General features: G+C 42.8%; 1 protein-coding gene and 1 long non-coding RNA gene across 3 annotated transcripts in view; one reads left to right on the forward strand and one right to left on the reverse strand.

The window, feature by feature from the left end:
* itpka (inositol-trisphosphate 3-kinase A) overlaps nt 1-11,761 on the forward strand; it is a 91,747-nt gene extending 79,986 nt beyond the window's left edge. The window contains exons 5-7 of one of the 2 annotated variants that reach the window (XM_069917151.1): nt 2,468-2,569; nt 3,161-3,232; nt 5,064-11,761. In XM_069917151.1, coding sequence (XP_069773252.1) covers nt 2,468-2,569; nt 3,161-3,232; nt 5,064-5,132 — 243 coding nt within the window. In that variant the 3' untranslated portion in view covers nt 5,133-11,761. Of the gene's footprint in view, nt 1-2,467; nt 2,570-3,160; nt 3,233-4,455 lie in introns of both variants that reach the window. The other variant, XM_069917150.1, reaches the window with a different exon arrangement.
* Nucleotides 11,762-13,462: 1,701 nt separating this feature from the next.
* On the reverse strand, nt 13,463-16,310 carry LOC138753767 (uncharacterized). The gene is made up of 3 exons (XR_011351417.1): nt 16,238-16,310; nt 15,306-15,705; nt 13,463-14,106 (listed from the first exon to the last, which is right to left on the reverse strand). It is a non-coding gene; the product is annotated as an uncharacterized lncRNA (long non-coding RNA).
* Nucleotides 16,311-21,072: the final 4,762 nt, after the last annotated feature.

Here is a 21,072-nt window from a genome sequence, read left to right on the forward strand (position 1 = left end):
GATTAGTAAGGGATTATTTAAGGTGGCATATGGGTGGAAAGAAAAAGTTTAATTGTACCTAATTGACTCGTTATGTGGACGGTTTCATAACTCCAAAGGAATTGGGCCAATTACCATTTTTCTCAAGCCAAATATTTCAGTAACAATGGGTCTAGACCAATGATTCTCAACCTTCCCTTCCCACTCACATCCCACCTTAAGCAATCCCTTACTAATCACAGAGCACCGATGACATAGGGATTACTCAAAGTGGTACGTGAGCAGAAAGAAAAAGGTCGAGAACAACTGGTCTATCAGGCCATCCCTCAGTTTCCGATGCTTGGGGGCATAAAGGCCCACCCTGTCTAATCTCTCTCAATTCTCAATAGAGGTCAACTGAGAGAGAGCCTCAATCATTTACTCCACAATCTCCATCATCACTGGAGCAACATAGGGTTGCATACTTAGCTCCCTACTCTACTCGCTTTGCACCTCTGTCTGGCTTGGAACGTCAAACCAATACCATTCAGAAATCTGCTAAATGATATCTCTGTAGTAGGTAGTATAAAAAGGAGCAATGGGCCAGCCGTACAGGAGAGAGATTGAAAACTTGGGTTAATGGTATACAACCACCTCTCCCTCAACGTCACCAAGACCAAGGAACTGATTGTAGTCTTTAGGAAAGGAAAACCAGAGGTGTATGATCCAGAGGCCATTGGCGAAATCAGAGGTGGAGAGAGTGAGCAAATTTAAATTCCGAGGAGTCAATCTCTCGAAGGACCTTTCCTAAACCCGTAATATCAATGGCATCATGAAAGAAGTTACCTCAGCGCCTCTCCTTCCTCAGGAGTTTGCGGAGGTTTGCTATGTCATTAGAAACCTTGGCAAACTTCTACATGATGTGTAGTGAAAGGTGTGCTAACCAGTTGGATTGGTATGGGGATACCAATATCCCTGAGTATAAAGCACTCCAATAGAGGACACAGCCCAGAATATCACAGGCAAAACTCCCCACCGTCCAAAATATCTACATGGAACACTGCCATCAGAGAGCAACAGCAATCAACAAGGATGAACACCACCCAGGACACGCTCTGTCCTCACTGTTGCCATCAGGAAAGGTGCTACAGGACTCCTAACACCAGGCTCAGGAACAGCTGCTATCCCTCCAACATCAGACTCCTAAACTGGCATCCCAGTTAATTGGCCGTGCAGTGTCCCGAGATCGGATCCCCTTTGTGCCGTTTGCACTGGGCCACCCTTAACTGGGATATAACTCATCCCCGGGGATGTTCTCCCTTCAACTGGAAACAGGTGACTTTCTGCTGTCCCCTTTCCACCGATTTTTTTCAGTACGCCAGCGTCAGCAAATGGCGGAGATATGAATAGTGGTTAATCCCCAGCGTGAAATGACATCATTTGACGCCAGCATTCAGACAGTGTTCCTTTTCCACTGGACCCTGTCCCAGTAAATTCCCAGTTAATTCCTGGGACAGGGTGCCAGTGGAAAAGCGGCTAATGACACATTTAAGGACCCTTAGCACGTTATTTATTATTGAATATTTATATTTTTCTGTATTTGTGCATTTCTTTCTTTGTTTATATTTCCCTGCATACATATTTCTTGTCGAGCACCATCTACTATTACTGACAAGTAGAAATTCTGTCTGGGCCGCTGGAAAATCTCAGGATTGTATGTGATATCATTTATATATACTCTGACAATAAATGTGAACTTTGACTTTGAATTTTGAGGTGGTAGCACAAGGTCGGAGAAGTGTGAGATTCTCTGTTATCCAGAGGCAATGCAAAAATGGATACCTCTTCTCAGGCAGTCTCCTGGGATCACAGGTGGCTTGCTTCCACTCCAGTTCTGAGGTAGCAGATGAGGCCAATGTGCGGCGCACTGACTGTGTGGATGGAGTTGCTCGGAAGGCCAGGCAGGTGGATAAAAAGGAAGGTCTTTTGCTGTTTTCACTGGGCTTCTGAGCATCCCCATTGAACGGGCTGTACCTCTTAAAGAGATGCCAGGAGAATGCAACAGGGGAATCACAAAAGATGCAGCGTCTCTGGAGGAAAATGGAGATAGTCAAAACCTGACATCAGACATGAAATGTTGTCCCTCTGCCTCCATGGATGCTGCCTGACCTCACCGAGTTCCTCCAGCAGTCTGTATTATTCAACACGGGTTGTGGATGGTGAGTTGTTTTGAGGGAGGCAGGGAGGTGTTCAGAAGGTGCAGAGTTCGAGAAAGAGAAATTTTACAAGTCATATGACAAGAAGAGAGTTATTATGCAAGGGAAATCAAATCAACAGGGCAGCAGAAGTTATTGAAACACAGGATATTGCATGACTTTGGGGCATGTGTTTAATGAGAGAGGAGATACAACAACTGAATAAAGTCTGGTCTGCAGTGTTTTATTACATGATTCAGAGCTCGAGCCATGTGCAGTAGCTGTGGTGATGGTGTCCTTTCTCTCTATTGCAGAAGGCGGATGAAACGGGCAGCACGAACTTCAAAAAGACCAGAACGAAGGAACAGATTCTCCAGGTCTTTGAAGAGTTTGTCGACGGAAACAAGAACATCATGGTAAGCCAACATCAATAAAATGGGCCAGAGCAGAAATATGGGGCCCAAAGACTGCAAATTGGGCCAACAGCGAGTATAAGCTCCAGTGACGCAGAACCAGCCCTGACTTCTGGGCACTGTCTGTGTGGAGTCTGCACATCTTCACCATGCCTTCCCTCCCACATACCGAAGGCATGCCATTGGTAGATGAATTGAACTTGCCACTGGTGTGCAGCTGAGTGGTGAGCACAGATCTGGGAGAGTTGATGGGAATGTGAGGAAAATAAAATGGGATTATTGTAAATGGGTGGTAATCTACACAGATTTAGTGGCTGGCCTCCCTGTGTGTGTCTCTGTAACAATAAGATCAAATAAGAATGGTTGGCTGGGGGAGGTTTTGGGGAACTTGTAGGTGGGGAAAAATTGGGTGGGGTCAGGGGCAGGGAGATTAAGGATCAGTTAGTAAATGAAGAGCTAGGAACACGGAATTCCAAATTCCCTGCCTTTGTGGGAAGTGACCTGTGAGCAGCTAAGATTAATTTGGGTTTGCACAGATTCTGCTTTATCTCAACCTACGTAGTTCCACTGACTCTGATTTCCTTGAACCTGAAGCAAACCTATCTGACGAGACTACTCAAGATTCTGAAGACCCTTGAATCGTCAGAGTTCTTCAAAATGCACGAGGTGAGTGGATCTTCATGTTGGAGATTGAGGGAGGGGAAAGGATTTCCAGAAGTATCACGTGCAGAGGAATCCAACATTTTCCATGGATATTCCCTCATTTGCAGTGAATTGAAAATCATGGATTACTGACTTTCACCAACTGATGTTGTCTGGTCTACAGGCCGGTCCGATTTCACACAGAATTGTTTTCTGACCCTCACAACTTGGATCAAAGATTTTTTTGGGGGATAACTTTTTTACTATTTATCGGATTACTCGCACCACTGGGGTCTTGATCTTCCCCCTGTGTTATATTTGTTTCACCTCTTCATTGGTAGCAAAGAGACGTTTTGAGCTTTGAGGTGCTATATAAATTTATTTTTTGAATTTTAAATTTTAGAAGTACAGCACAGTAACAGGCCCTTCCAGTCCACGAGCCCGTAAAGGAAGTAGTGCCCAAATACACCAATGAACCTATACACCCCGTAATTTTTGGAGGATCAGAGGAAACTCAAAAAGGTCACGGGGAGAATGTATAAACTCCTTATTCACAGCGCTGGATTCGAACCACTGGCACAGTAATAGCATGGCACCAACTGCTACACCAACCGTTCCATCCTAACAGCTGAAGTCTGTGCAGAGAGCCACAAAGGCAGGTCAAGCGAGAGGGAGGGTCTGCTCCTGACGTCGGGCCAGGCAAAGAACACTGGGATAGGGGTGAATTCAGAGACAAGGGTCGGGTAAACTCACCCCAGGACTTCAGGCCATCCATGAGCTAATTGAAATTAATTAGGACCGAAGCGAGAATTCCCCCCTCTCCATCTAATGCTTTGCTACTTTTCCTCATGCGAAAATTGGACCCTGATGTTCCATGAGGGAAAAGTATCACAGCGTTCGCTGTGGAAAGAAGATCTCACATTCATGCTTAACAACCTGACTGGGCAACAGTTTCCAATTGGCGTTAAAGGTCCGATCATCAGAGAATTTCAGATTTCTACCAGCTTCATTAAAAGACAGCAGAGTTTTAGGATTGTGGTCACTTGATCTTGATACTCCCAGCCAACGAAGCAATCTCTCAATCTCATCTATTAGCATTTTAAACACCTCAAATAGCTCACCACTTATCCAATAGTTTCTTTGTAGCTTTATCCCTTCAATCTGTTATTATTCTGGTGAAAGTATCTTTCATTTTAGTGAATCCTGGAGCCACGTGTTTGATATCTAACCTTCTTTGCTTGAAACAGGTAATTGGGAGCTCCTTGCTGTTCATCCACGATAAGAACGAGCTGGCCAAGATCTGGCTGATTGATTTTGGCAAAACCAGAAAGCTACCAAACGGACAGACTCTTAACCATCGGCTGAAATGGCAGGAAGGCAACAGGGAAGATGGCTATCTCTGGGGGCTTGATAACATGATTGACATTGCATCCAAGATCTTGGAGGACCAGCGGTGATTCCTGGCTGAGACCTTACTTCGCCATGGTCTTTCCATGGAAGGTCATCTGACTAGGCTTTTGAACATTGAAACATCAGTACTATTCCTGCTGGTGAAAGACTGGGTAATAAAAAGGAGAGAATGAAAGGGAGAGATAAAATGAAGATTTCACCATAAGCCGGAAGCCCTTGAGCATTGGACCCACACTGTGAGCTCAATACCCAGAGTAAATTGGACGATGCACAGTAAAGGGGTGTGCTTGTCAGATGGGAGATAAGGGTGCTGTTACTGGAGAACAGTTGGAAATGATTGCTCCAGGCTTCACTGTGACATATATTTTTGAAACAATAATAGATTTTTTACTGTTGAATAATGAATAGAGATGAATATTTATGAGGCTCTTTATCACTGCTGCAGGCTTCTCACCACGAGTGCTCTCTCCTGCCTCCATGTGGCCAGTTTCGAAGCAGCAGCTGCCAGAGATAATTGGTTCCCAGCCTCCTTGTTCCTCGCCCTGTTACATACCCCCACATACCGGGTGTAAAAGATGATCGAGGTAGGAGATGAGCCAATATGTTTCTTGGGAATACTTCATCGTGTGACTCTTTGCATTTTTACAGCACCGTTCACAGCCTCAGAATGTACTGACGCTCCTTACAACCAGTTAAATACCTCTCCAAGTATGGTCATTTTTTCCGGTAAAGTAGCAAGTCAATGCATTCACAGCAAAGTGCTCAGCAAATAATAAGAAGACAATGGCCAATGGCTTGGCTGAGCAGTAAATGTTTGCCTGGGATCTGGGTGGTTGAATCTAATTATTTATTGCCATGTGTAAAAAAGTAACTATTGTCACATAATACTATATTTAGAATGTAACATACATGAGATTCTTTAATTTTATCTACCATATGGCATACAGAGCCACCAGTGCTCCTCTCAGAAACCTACAGCACCTGGTGTTCCTAGGCAATCTCCCCTCCATGGCCTGACCAGGCCTGAGCGTGCTTAGCTTCCGAGATCAGACAATCCCAGGTGTATTCAGGCTATTAAGTACTGTACTGAGATACAGTGCAAAGTGACAGCAAAGAACAAGCTGCTGGAGAAACTTGGTGGGTCACTCGGCATCTAAGGGTAGAAACAGTCATTCAATGTTTTGTGTTGGGGTCCTTTCTCCAGACTAAAGTAAATAGGGGGTGATATTGTGTATATGAATGGAGAAAGAAGCTTCCCACACTCCCCCACCCCCCATTTCACATTGGTCTCTCTCTCTTTCCACCTCTCACATCTTCTCTCCAATACCTCTTGGCCTCTCCCAGCTTATTTACCCTTTCATTTACATAATATCACCCCCTTTTTCCTTAAGTCTCCATAACGGGTCCCAACCCAAATCGTTGACTGACCATCTCTCCCACGGCTGAGGCCTGACCCAATGAGCTCCTCCAGCAGCTTATTTTTCTCTCAGGAAACCACTGTCTTCATAGTTCTTGTGTTTCTCCATGGGGGGAAAGCATTGTTTTTGTGTGCTATCCAGGCAAGTCAACGCATACTTAAGAACAGCAGGTAGTGCGATAATGGGACAAAAATGCAGTGTTGAAGTCAGTAAAGAAGGTGCAGGGTAGACTGTCACAAGGATAAAATGTAGGATATAGAGAAAAGTATACTCTTGTGCCACAAAACCTTCAAGCCCATGAGAGAAGATGAACTGTTTCCTTTAGAGAATTCTATCACTGCTGCAATGCACTGCCAGCCTCAATTCAGGATGGGGAAAAAGCTCAATTAAGCAGACTTCCTTTACAAATAAGGTTAGTGTAGCCAAGGCTTTGTTATTTACTTGGAGCAATCTGCAACAAGTCGCTGATTCATGAACCCCAGTGGTGTCGATCCTGAGATGTTAAGAGAAGGATATATTGACACAAAAAGTTAATTCTGATGATTAGTCACTATAACAGCTGCAAATGAAAGGCAGAACCTCGAAACACACACACACTAGACATCCTGTTGCTAGACCATGAAGGTTCTTTTCTTATGATACACAACAGAAAACGTTGATATTCAATTACGGTACTAACCCATAGTGGTTAGTGTGACAAAACAAATATCTCATGTTAAAATGCAAATGTACTCCACAGCCTTCAGTACATCAGAATTTTAGCAGGCCGAGATAACCCAACGTTGCACATGATACACTCACAGCACTTCACGCGAATAGTCTAATAAATCCACAACCCCCAAAGGTATCTCTCTGACCCTTCTTGTCTGAATCTAATATCCTAAGCACCCCTTGCGGTAACAACGACCCCCACCTCCTTCATTGTAAGGGTCTGATATGTCCCACTCTCTCAAATACCAAACACACGATGTTCTGACATATCCCATAGTCTTGATGCAGCACTCCATTGAAGCTTGCAGTCCTTTCTATGAGAGTGGTACATTCCATCACCTCACAGTTACACATTAATATATTCAATACCCTCCCCTTAACACTCTGATGAGTCTCATACCCCACTGATATACTGATTTCCATACCCTTCTCTATAATACTGATACACTGCAAATCCTGACTATGATATATTCCAAACCCCTCCACATTACACAAACGGATCCTAATCCCTCATGATTAACATTTTGAGATATCCTGACCCCTCTCAATGACAATCCCACATTCCTCAATGTGACATATTGAAGTAACCCTTACCTATCACAGTAATTCTGTGCCATTCACTCCGGAAAAGTTCATGGCACCAAGGACATATGTTGCACCCTTCAATGTAGTACACTTTGAGGTCAGTGTAGATTTAACCCACAGAGGTTATGCAGCTCTCAAGCCAATCTGCCATTCAGTTCAACCTTGGGTGGCAAGTAATCAACTCCATTCACCATCTACACTTCCTATCTGATAGAGTTCTTCCCAACAAAATGTTACCAGTTTGCAGTCCCACAAGATCCTCTCACATTCAGGATTCCCTCCCTTATAGAACATCGTTTCTCTGTTTCTACTTGCAGCATTTAAAACATTTCCTCTCCTCACAAGGTAACCCTTTAAATTCCACTGTTATTCTGGAGTATGATACTGCAGGAGCGGGCAATTTTTCCAAGAGAGTACATTTGCAACAATAAATTTATTTACAACAGGGTAGAAGCCGATTCCAGCCACTGAAACTGATGCCGACTGATTACCCACAAATAATTGACCAACTCTCTGCCTTGTGGAGGGTGGGAGGAAACCGAGCATCTGGAGGTCATGGGAAGAATGTACAAACTCCTCACAGACAGCACTGGATTCGAACCCTGGGCACTGGTGCTGCATCAGCGTTGCACTAACCACCACACTATTCAGTTCACACTATTCTGGTTACAAACGCCATATCCTAGCCATCTAACCCCATCCCACTTCCTGGCAACAGCTGGAACTAAATCAGCATCTGCTTCACGTCACCTGATGCTGACGCTCCAACCTACACCATTGATTATCCAAGAGTTTACAATTCCCACAGGCCTGCCATAAAATTGAGGTTGCATAAATTCTCATGCATGCATTTCCAAACTTGCACTCACTCCCATTCCGTCACACCAGAACGTTTGACTGGCCTTGACTTATGGCAAAGCAATGGTTCCTTTATAAAATGAGGCTTCATCATTAGTGACTTAATCTGACCCCACTGCTTCTCTCTTTAGCTCTTCACAGTTTCTTATTTATAACCTCTTGATCGTTTCAGAGGATTATTTACCAGGATATGTCCCTAGATTGAACAACATATCATTTGAAGCAAGGTTGGCTTTTCTCTTTGGAGTGACAGAAGATGAGAGGTGACTAAATAGAGGTACATAAGATCATAAGGGGCTTAGATAGGGTGGACAGCCAGTACCTTGTTCTGGGGTAATGGTACCAAATTCCAGAGGACATCTGCTTAAAGTGAGTGGGGCAAAGTTTAGTGAAGTTATCAAAGGTACATTTACCCCACAGAGAGTGGTGGGCGTCTGGAATACATTGCTGGGGGTGGTGGTGGAGGCTTCTATAATAGGGAAATCAAGATTTGTAGATAAGTACATGGGTGTAATACAGGGTTAGGGAAAATTAGTTGTGGAGTAGGTTTACATAGCCAGCACAACATTGTGGGCTGAAGGGCCTACACTGTGCTATTCCCAAACAGGAACCACTCCATCAGTGATCTCCCTTCTTCCAATGCCATATTTCCTCCCTCACGACACTCCTTAAAGCTAAACAAATAGGTTCAAGCCCCAACTTAACACCTATGGTTCATGTTGAAGTTTTGTTGTCATCCCGGTGAAATAGTTTGGGATATTTTAACTTGTCAAAGATGCTATGAAAGTGCAGCTTGCTGTTTAAATCTGCCCTGCATCTCTTCCAAGGCCAAAATATCCTTCCCATGGTGCTGACACTGAACAATGAAATTTTGCTTCCTGAATACTTTGGGGTGTATTTTATAGATTTTGGGCCGCTGATCGCAAAAATAACCATAACAATTTCTTATAACATACTTTTCTTTAAAAATATAACCTATCTTTGTGATTTCCTGTCATATTTTAAGTCTACTAGTATATTGCCCACAAAGCGAGCTGTTTTGTTCAGTCCAAGCCTGCCTGGGTATGTGCAGGTGCTATGCAAATGTTGTCTTAGGCCTGAGCATGCAGACAGATGCAGACAGGCTATAAAAGCAGCTCACATACACAGATGCTGTGCATTACATTGATACAGATTGAATGCATGTTCAATCAGGCAATAAGATAGTGAGTGTACTTAACAATGGCATTTATTGTCTTCAGGAAGATTCAGTACAGCAGAAATGTCTCATCAATGTCACTACAGCTGTTTCACCTGTGGCAAGTATACATTTAAGACGCAACAATGACAACACTTATTAAGAAAGCCTATGAGCTCTACTTCAGTTGTAAAATTAGTGACCAAGACAAGCCCTGGGCTCTTAATATTTGTTGTGCAACATGTGCTGTCAACCTGAGAGCTTGGCTCAAAGGTACATTATGCAATCAAACATGCTAAATTTAATAAAGGATAATTTAATGTTTCTCCAACTTCCTATGTGATACAGCAAATCTGAAATTATCTTTGAAGTTGTCCATCGTAACCTCCAGTATTTGTTTCAGGAAGTAAACCTTTTTTATGAATGTGTTGTCCAGTGTGACTTCCTCCATCAGCGATGGAAATGACAATGCTTGACATTCCCATCAACTCTCCTGGTCTGCCTTCCTGCATTCTCCTGTTCCTGGGGGAGATGCCTTTCCTAAAGGAGTTTCCCTTTCTCCTGAAGGAGTTACCCTTTCTCTTGACCCACACTGGATAGTACACTCCATTTACTGACCCAGTACTCCTAAGAAAAGCCAGATTAGTTGCCAAGCTGAAGTCTGAAAGCAAAGGCAAGTCATTCTGAGCTACCTCAGTGTGATTCAATTCACTAAAGTTAAATCTGGCTGGAACCATTTCATGTAGATAGTTGCATCAAGATGACTAACTAAATTTTAGAACACTGGCCTTTCTCCCACTAATCTGGGATACTATTAGATCAGTCAGCCTTCAAGATCTCAAATTTTTTTTTTGTCCTGGATAGAGAGCCCTTATACTGGCAAATCTTTCATGCCTGCCATTCCCATGAGTTACCATTAGCCTCAATAGTTCACAGGCCATTGTAGTGGTACAGTGGTTGTGTGACTGCACAGAGGCTGGACCCCACAACCCAGAGACCCGAATTCATATCCTACCACAGAATTTGGACTTGAATGCACAGCAGATCCCTAAACCTGGAAACACTCCCAGTGTTACACAGAATTTCTGAGGATTTATGACATTTAGTAGGATGACAGTAATACAGATAAATGGAGAGGAAGGAGTGAGAAGGATATGGGCCAAATAGAGGGAAATGGGACAAGCGCTGAGTGCCAACTTGGTCAGTAGTTGGACTGACAGGCCTGTTCCATGCTGCATTACTCTATGACTCCGGGGACTTCCTTGTTAACTCTGATTCCCCTCACTTGAACATGATTCTCGTGCACTTGAACATGGGTCCTCCAGGCCAGCATTTCTGATTGGTGGATCCACGCCTAACCTCATGGCCCCAAACCAATGCCACAAGTTCCAATTGTCATCAGGGACGCTGGTCTGCTGAATCATCTCTTTTGGAAAAGGTCAAATACATTTAAAAAAATACTAAGCCAGTTAACCACAACCTGAGATCTTAGTTGACATCTGCACAGAGAAAAGCTTTCTAAAAATTGGATTAAAATCACCTCAATGGAATTTGAACCAACTTTCTCCAGAAAGTTAGAACAGAAACTCAGCTAAATTCTATATGGCAGATAAATAGAGAATAAGGGGGAACCGATTAAGGATAAAGTCTTGGAGATATGAGAGAAGCAGGGAGAGAGAAACAAAAAAATACAAGAGAAAAGCACAAGAGGAGACGAGTAAAATTGGAACGAGATGGCAGAGAAGGGACAATACGAAAAAGTGGGGTGTATTTTCAATTCCTCTTGAATGCTCCTCCTCAGTTATTTCATTGGAAGTCCAATCAAAAATTCATTGCTGGTCTTTTGCCTCGTGTTACATTCTTCCCACCATCGTGTACCAAGCAGAAACTTTTTCAAATAAATCAATGCATTTAAAACGCGGCTTATTAGAAAAGTATGCATTGGATCGCAATTTGGACTCGAATTCAGGTCCCAGCTCCCCTGGGGAGAATGGAATTTCTTAAAGTCCATGTCCCAGCTTCAAGAACCAAATCTGGAAAGCTTCCAAATTTAGTTCTATCTTGGTTAGACTGCCAAAATTTTCGCAATGATAGCAAAGTGGAACATCCATTTGTGAGAATGAAAACTGTTCAGATTGTTCCAAGTTCACATTCTGTATCATTTTTATGTGTTCTGTGAATTTTACAGGGCTCTGTTAAAAAGATTCCTGTAATGAAACAATGGAGAAATATTTGAACTGCAAGTATTGGGGCAAGTATTCTGAGAAATGGAAAATGTAAAGAATCCTGAGCAATTGCCACTGTATATTACTGAACACTACTGACTATTGTTCCAGTGTGACTTTGTACGATATGGGAGGAAATGGGGTGTAAAATAAATTTTTTTTTACTGTATTTACTGTGGTCTGAATTATAATTACAAGCACAGGTCTCTCCAGTGAACTCCCTGAGGGTTATGGCTTGGACTGAGATTTGGTCATCTGCTTTGATGTGGCTCAGTGACAAAATATTGTGTGATATTTGCTGATGCAAAGCATCTCATTGGTTCAGTCATCAATTTACATCTGAGTGGAATATTCTGATTTTTATACAGTCATAGAGCTTGGAAACAGGCCCTTTGTCTCAACTTACACACACCAAACAAAATGTCCCACCCACACTCATCCCACCAGCCTGCATTTTGCCAATATCCCTCTAAACCTATCTTATCCATGTATCCATCCAAATATTTCTTAAACATGCGATAGTATCAGCCTCCAGCAGCCCACTGCGTACATCCACTATCTTCTGTGTAAAAAAAAGTTACCCCTCACCTCAATTCTCTCCCACCTCACCTGAGACCTATACCCTATGGATACAGATTCCCCTTCTCTGGGCAAAAAAAGCATCTGTTCACCTGATATTTTCCTCTCGCATTTTGTAGACCTCTGTGATCACCCCTCATCCTCTTGTGCTCCAAGGAATAAAATTATTGCCTGCTTATCCTCTCCTTATACCTCAGATCCCCAAGTCCTGGCAACATCCTTGAAAATCACATCAGCTCCTTTCTGAGCAGCGACGTGAATCCGTTCTAATTCGCCTACCGCAGCAATAGGTCAATGGCAGATACCATCACCCTGGCTCTACACAAAACCCTGGAACACCTGGGCAGCAAAGACGCACACATTAGGATACTTGTAATCGAGTACAGTTTGGCATTCCACACAATCATTCCCTCAAAACTGATCAGCAAACACCAAGACATGGGCCTCACTGCCTCACTCACTGTGCAATTGGATCATGGATTTACTCACCTCCAGGCTACAATCCATGAGGATTGGTGAGATCATCTCCACAATCTCCATCAGGACTGCATTCTTAGCCCCTGCTCTTCTCACTTTACACCTATGACTGTGTGATGCAATATAACAACTACAAATTCGCTGACAATACCATGGGAGTTGGTTGTTTCAAAGGGGACGATGAATCAGCATTCAGGAGAGAGATTGAAAACTTGGCTGAATGCTGCACTAACAACAACCTCACACTCAATGTCACCAAAACCAAGGAGCTGATTCTAGGTTTTAGGAAGGGAAAACCAGAGTTAGGCAATCCAGTGATCTTTGGGGTAATTGGAGGGGAGAGGGTGTCCTGAGAGTCACTATCTCAGAGGACATTTCCTGGACCCAACATGAAGAAAGCACATCAGTGTCTCTATTTCATTGTGAGTTTGTGGAGGTTTGCAATGAGACCTAAATCATTAGTGGACGTTTACAGATGTGTAGTGAAAGTGCGCTGACTGCCTGTATCACAGTTTGGTGTGGGGACACCAATACCTCTGTGTGGAAAGCCCTGTAAAAGGTAGAGGACACAGCCCAATAGGCAAAACTCTCCACACCATTGAGAAAATCTGCATGGAACGCTGCTGCTGGAGAGCAGCAGGAATCATCAAGGATCCACATTGCCTGGGATGTGCTCTGTTCTCACTGCTGCCATCAGGAAAGGTGTACAGGTGCCTCAAGTCTCACACCACCAGGTTTAGAAACCTCTTCACCATCGGACTCCTAAACAACAAACTCAATCAGAGACTCATTTAAAGACTTTACTTTGCACATTATTTATTTTTTATATTGCATAGTCAGTTTGTTTACAATTCTCTCTCTTGTATATGTTTTTTTTTGAGTACAGCTTTGTGTACTACCAATAAGTAGAAATTCTGTCTGGCCTGCAGGAAAAATAATCTTAGAGTTGTATGTGATGTCATGCATGTTGTCTGACAGTAAATCTGAACTTTGATTTGACTTTTTAAATCTTCTTTGTATCCTCTCCAGCTTGACAACGTAGGTATTTCCTTTAGCATGGTAACCAAAATTGAACACAACACTCCAAATGGGGCCTTATCAATATCATATATAACTGCAACATGACCTCCCAACTTCTACACAATAATCTGACTGATGAAGGCCAATGAACCAAAAGCCATTTTGACCATCCAGTCTCCCAGTGACACCAGCTTTAAGGGACTACGTACCCGAATGCCAAGATCTTTCTGCTTGACAACATTCCCCAGACTTATACCATTCACTGTGCAGGTCTTCTCTTTCATGTTCTTTTTGTTGAGGTATTGGTGAACTCTGTTAGCTGTTATCCCATGTAGCAGTGAAATGCTGTCTTTTGAACTCGACAATAAAATATTCCTGTACATCTGTATGGGGTCCTCTGCTCGTTTGCCTCACTTCCTTAGATTCTGTGCCAGTTTCCTGAGTAAATAGAGATGCAAAATATAATTAAGATCTCCCTCATCTATACTGGTTTCATACATAGCTGACCATTCTGAACTTCAAGGGGACCAAATTGGTCCCTTACTACCCTTTTGCTCTTAATATACCTGTAGAAGCCTTTAAGATTTTCCTTCACCTTGTCTGCCAAAGCAATTAGATTTCCCTCAAGTTTTTTTCTTGCTTTTTTTTAATACTCTGTAAGTACCTCATTTGCTCCTTGTTGCCTATACCAGCTAATACACCTCTCCTTCTTAACCAGATCCCCAATATCCCTTGAAAACCAAGGCTCCTTATGCCTGTTAACTTTGCCTTTAATCTTAACTGGAACATACAAACTCAAAATTTCACCTTTAAAGGCCTTCTACTTACCGAGCACATCCTTACCAGAAAACAATGTATCCCAAACCACTCTCGCTAGATCCTTTCTCATTTTACTCAAAAGTTGATCTTACTGCAATTTAGAATCTCAACCCAAGGACCAGACCTATCCTTATCCATAATTATCCTAAAAATAATGGCATTATGATCCCTGGACCCAAATGTTCCCCTACACATTCTTTTGTCACCTATCCTGTTTCATTCCCTCAATCTATATATCGAGGTATCAATTAGAGAGAGTGCATCTGGGATTCTTATCTTTTCCCCTCACTATTGAGTCCCCTATCACAAATTCTCACCTTTTATCTTTCCCCCTCTTCTTCTCAGGGCCAGAGACCCACCACCGCATGTTGTCCCTGGTAGGTTGTCCCCTCAACAGTATTCAAAACGATACATGTTATTGAGGGGTATGGCCACTGCCTGCCTGTTCCCCTTCCCTCGCTTCACTGTCACCCAGCTACCTTCTCCCTGCCTCAATGTGATTTTTTTCCCTGTATCATCCCCTCAGCCTCCTGAATGATCTGGACCACATCTGACACCAGCAAAAATTGCCAAACATGGTTTGTAAGGAGCTGCAGTTATTTGCTCTTCATGCAAATGAAGTCATCAGGGATACTATTGGCCATCCTGACGATCTGCATTCTTCATGAGGAACACATCACTGACTCTGGGAAAAGATAAGAGTTCTGTGGAAGAACAGAACCCAGGTGCCAGGGTCTGGGATATCTCAGATCAAGATCAAGCCATTTCCACTGCCTTACAAAATATATATTAAAAAAGTTAGAAAAAGCTGTCCTTACCTGTGCCTCCTCTTGCTGAATCCTTTTGCTCCGTAAAAGGGATATCCTTACCTTACCTCAACTCCTGCACCACTGCCTCAGCTTCTCGAATCAAAGCCTCAAAATTCCACTCTTACCCTGGCCAATTCCACTCACTTCCCTTTATTGGATAAAGCTAATTAGCCAATGGAGAAATGTGAACACCTTTCTTGGTACTTTTTGGACGCTTTTAGATTTTGACAAAGTCAGGGAATGATGGGATATGGAGAAAAGGCAGGTAGGCGGAGATGAGCCTAACGTCAGCAGTCATGATCTCATTGATTGGCAGAGCAGGCTCGACGAGCCTATTTCTTTTTATTGCTCCTATTTCTTATGTTCTTTGTTCCTTTTCTTCTTGTTCCAAGTCCCACTCTCACAGTTCCTGATGAGAAAAAAAGTCCAGATGTTGCGAACCAGACAGCAATAGAAATTAGTCCAAACAGTGTTACAGTTAAAACAATATGTTAAATTATTAATTGTTAATAATAACACCTTATCTAATTTATCTAAACTTATCTACTTAACTCCCAACTATGCTTGAATGTTTGTGTGTGTAAAATACCCCAAGCCACTACAATTCTGGAAATGCAGTTCAAAGTTCAGACTCAGAAAATCCAATGTTGACGTGTGTAGGCTTTAAATTGATGCAAAAAAGTTCACGAAGTAGGTGGGTGAGACCAGGCTGACAGACTGTTTATAAATTCACAAAATCCTTGTTGAGATGCTTCCAGAGAAATGTCCTTTTCAGATGAGTGCCAATCAAAACTTCCCTTCTCTTTGCATCGAGGACATGAAGTGAGTGATGTTTCACCAAGCTTCCAGAACCCTTTGTGGGTCAAAGTGACCTTCCCTTTTGGTCACAGTGTGGCATACGCATTCCCCTATAACAGAAAAAAAATCAAATTGTCTATTACCGCACGAAGCCACTTCAGCTCAGTATCCCTTCAAAGGAATGCTTCGCCAAGTGCCGTCTCCTTCATATAGCCCCAAAGCAAACAGTGTACTGTTGGTTTAAAATGTGAGTCACATGGTCTCTGCACCTGTGCCTCCAGGCACTTCCTCTCTCCTCAGAAGTATAGAATTTGGGTACACCCTGTTCTCAGCCTGTTAACCCACAGTCAATCTCCAAAGCCTGCAAGGCTTGCAGCCTGATTTGATCTTTAAAGTGACAGTCCCACTCAAATGAAAATGAACTGAAAATGGGAGCACATAATATTATGGAAGTGAGGCAAACAAACAGCAAGGTCATGGAACCTATACAGGTTAAGGAAAGCTTGCTGTCTTAAAGCAAGTAAAGGTGGATAAATCCTTGGGGCCTGACAATGTATACCCTCGATCCTTGAGGAAGGCTAGCGCAGAAATTATAGGGGCCCTGGCAGGAATATTTAAATCAGAATCAGGTTTATTGTCATAAATGTGTCATAAATTTTTTTGTTTTGTTTTGTGGCAGCATTATTGTGCCAGGTACAAAATTCCTATAAATTATATTTATGTAAATACACTGTAAAATAAATAAATTTGTTCTAAAAACGAGAGAAATGTGAAGTAGCGTCTATGAGGGAGGGTCCATTCAGAAATCTGATAGCGGAGAGGAAGAAGCTATTTTTGTACTTTTAGGTGTTCGTCTTCAGGGTCCTGATGGTAGCATTGATAAGAGGGCATGGCCTGGGTGGGGAGGGTCCTTGATGATAGAGACTGCTTTCTTGAGATGCCACATCTTGTAGATGTCCTTAATTGAATGAAGACTAAAGACCATGATGGCACTGGTTTAATCAGAATGCTCTCCATGGTACACCTGTAGATATTTGGAAATCTTTCATAACATACCAAATCTTCTCAAACTCCTATCATCAACATGAAGGCCCCAGGATAGATTTTCAGAGATGTTGACACCCAGGAATTGGAAAATTCACTGCTGAGCCCTCAACAAGGAATATTTTTTTAAATTCTCCTTGTTTCCCCTTCCTGAAGTCCACTATCAGTCCCTTAGTTTTGATAACATTAAAGGCACAGTTGTTGCTACGACACCACTCAACTAACTGACCTATCTCAACCTCATTGCCACCTGTGATTCTGCTGACAATGGTAGTGTCATCTACAAATTTGTAGATTGCATTTGAATTGTGCCTAACCAGTCATGGGTGTTTCGAGAGTAGAGAAGTTGGCTAAGCACAGACCCCTGAGGTGCCCCTGTGTTGATGGTCAGTGAGGAGGGGACTTTGTTACCGTTCCACACTGGCGGTGGTCTTCTGATCCAGTTGCAGAGGAAGGTGCAGAGGCCCTCAGCCAAAAGTGAGGTGCTGGAGGAGTGGAGAGAGGCACATGTTGTTCTGTTGTTTAAGAAAGGGTCCAAAAATAACCCAGGAAATTATAGGCTGGTGAGCCTGATATCAGTAGTGGATAAGTTATTTGAAAGTTTTCTAAGAGATTGGATATGCAAGTATTTGGAGAATCAGGGCTGATTAGGGATAGTCAACATGGCTTTGTGCATGTTAAGGTGTGTTTAACCAATCTTCTGCAGTTTTTTTAAGGAGGTTACCATGAAACTTGAATAAGGAAAGGCTGTGTAAGTTGCCTACACAGACTTTAGTGAAACTTTGACAAGATCCCAAATGGGAGGTTAGTCAGGAAGGTTCAGTCGCTGTGAGGCAGAAAACTGGATTCAACATTGGCTTTATGGGAGAAGCTGGAGTGGTAGTGGATAATCGGCTGTCTGACTGGAGGCCTGTGACTAATGGTGTACTTCAAGGATCAGTGTTGGGTCCATTGTTGTTTGTCATCTATATTAATGATCTAGATCAGAGGTGGCCAAGCCATGGCTCTTTGACTTGAATGTACGGCTCACGGAAGCATGTTGGCTGTGTGGTGTAAGTGGGCATGGCTCGTGTTTGCATAATTGTGGTGTGTGTGGCTGTATTGCGGTCAGTGAAATTAGTGGAGTGTTAGTGCGATCCAGGCTGCCCACCCATCCGAGCTCCTGATGCCCTGGCCGCCCGCAGATCCAAGCTCCCAACACCCCTGCCACCTCCCACCTGAGCTCCTGATGCTCTGACTTCCCGCCATCAGAGCTCCCGATGTCCAGCCGAATGCCAGGTAGCATTAGCCATCTGCCCATCCGATCTCCCATTGCCCCAGCTTCACCCCTATCCAAGCGCCCAACGCCCTATCTGCCTTCCTATCTGAGCTCCTGACACCCCGACTGCAGATTCTAAAAATTGGTCCACAAAATTGGACTATTACACGAGTATATACAGCATGCATATATATTGATTATTGAAACTCATGCAAATTAGCAGTCTAAAAACTACATACATGAATAAATATTATTACGTATTTATTAATATTTGCATAAAATTTTTGTAGCAAAATGTGCACATAGGAATAAAAACATGACTGTAATATTTTCTCATGTCTTGTGGTTCTCAAACATTTGAAGTTTATCGTATGTGGCTCTTACTTTAAGCGAGTTTGGCCATTCCTGTTCTAGATAATAATATGGGAAATTGGATCAGTGTAGCAGCCCACGCACAGAGACACAGACCGGCCCACAAAATGGCCAACGAACATGGTGATTGCACAGACATGGAGATGACACCGGCCGTCATCCCAGGCGACCTCCCACACGGCAGGAAGACAGGGAACTGTGGCAGGAACGCCAGCCAATCACAGTCCAGCGCTTCGATGACGCGGGTTCCTGATGTCAGCACCAGGGGCCCGTATAAACGTGATGGCCAGTGCAATAAACCAGTTTCAACTTCAAGGATTTGGTGTGTGTGTGTCGTTCTTCTCCACCCCGCACAGCGCGAACTCTTCATCAGCATATTTATGGATGATACAAAGATTGGAGATGTAGTGAACAGCAAGGAAGGCTTTCAAAGCTTGCAAAAGGATCTGGACCATTTGACAAAATAGGGTAATAAATGGCAGATGTAATTTAATGCAGGCAAGAATGAGGAGTTGCATTTTGGAAGGACAAACGAAGGTAGGACATATGGTCCGGGTCTGAGGAGTGCAGTAGAACAGAGGGATCTGGTAATACAGATCACAATTCCCTGTAAGTGGTGTCACATAGTAGATAAAGTTGTCAAGACAGCTTTTGACACATTGGCCTTCAAAAGTCAAAATACTGAGTATATGAATTGGGATGTTATGGTAAATTGTATAAGACATTGGTGAGGCCAAATATGAAATATTGTATTAAGTTTTGGACTCTCAACAACAGGAAATATATCAATAAAAATGAGTGTAGAGAAGATTTAAAATGTTGCAGGGACTTGAACTGTGTTAATCAGGTTAGACTTTATTCTTTTTTTTAATATATATATTTTTTAAATTTTTTATTTTTCACACTATGAACCATATTGACCAAAATACACATAAACCTTTCCCTCTTGAATATACACAGTGTCATTTTCTCCCCTTTTCCCTCCCTCCCTTCCCTCCCTCCTTCACACCCCCCTCCCCACGCACTCAACGATAGGTTAGACTTTATTCTTGACGTATAGAAAAATGAGGGGAGATTTGATAGAGGTGTACAAAATTATGATTGGTATAAATAGAGGAAATGCAAGTAAGCTTTTTCTGTCGAGGTTAGGTAGGATACAATCCAGAGGACATGGGTCAAGGTCAAAAGGGGAAAAATTTAGGGGGAACATTTGGGGTATTTCTTCACACAGAGAGTATGGAGTATGGTGGGATATGGAATGAGATAACCGCTGAAGCGGTGAATGCGGGTTCAATTTTAACATTTAAGAAAAATTTACAGTACATGAATGGGAGGGTTATGAGGGATATGGAATGGGTGCAAATCGGTGGAACTAAACAATAATATTTTGGCCCAGATGAGAAGGGCTGAAGAGCCTGTTTTCTGTGCTGCAATGTTCTATGGTTTTAAAAGATGAGTTCACAGGAGCAGGTCAGGAAGCAAAGGAGCAGGTAACAGCTTACTGTTTATAGAGCACCTTCCATACTCAAAGTGGGGCCGGGGTGGGGTGGTGAATCTCTGGAATTCTCATTCCTGAAGGATGTGGAGGCTGGATATTGGAAGGGGTGGGAGATATTTAAAAAGTAAATCGATATGTTGTTGAAAGATCAGGGAAATGAGGGTTAAGAGAAACTGTTCCAGAAAAGGAGATGAAGCATATGGAAATGTTTAGAACTATGGGAGCTGGTACATTGAGAATTGAGGCATCGGGGAGCTGGAATAGAGAATTGAGGTGTCGGCAAGTTAGGGGATTTGGTGTATTGAGAATTGAGTTGTAGGTGGAGTTGAAATGATGGGAAGTTGAGGTACAGTACATGAGGAAGTTGAGGTTCAGGGGTGTTGAGGTATATGGGGAAATTTGTATATTGCAGAATATATTGGGACATTTCTTGTCACCCAAGATTCTCTTACCTTGTTGTTCTTATTCTTCACCCTAACTGGAATGGACTCCGAAAGCTGGTCCTTAAACAACTCCCACAAGTCAATTGTAGACTTGCAGATCACATTTATTCCCAATGAATTCCACTTGCCAATAATGTCATAATTTGCCTTGCTCCAATATAGTACTTTCCGATGAGGTGCAGGCTAATCCTTATTCATTAATAACTTGAAACTTGAGGCATTGTGATCATAATTCCCAAAATGCACTCCCACTAAATCTCCGATCACCTGGTCAGGCTCATTTACAAGGTCTAGTCTGGCCTCTTCCATGATTTTATAATTTAAAAAAAAATAGAGGTACAGTATGGTAAAAGGCCCTTCTGG

Source organism: Narcine bancroftii, chromosome 2 (assembly GCF_036971445.1).
Source record: "Narcine bancroftii isolate sNarBan1 chromosome 2, sNarBan1.hap1, whole genome shotgun sequence".
Lineage (NCBI taxonomy): Eukaryota > Metazoa > Chordata > Chondrichthyes > Torpediniformes > Narcinidae > Narcine > Narcine bancroftii.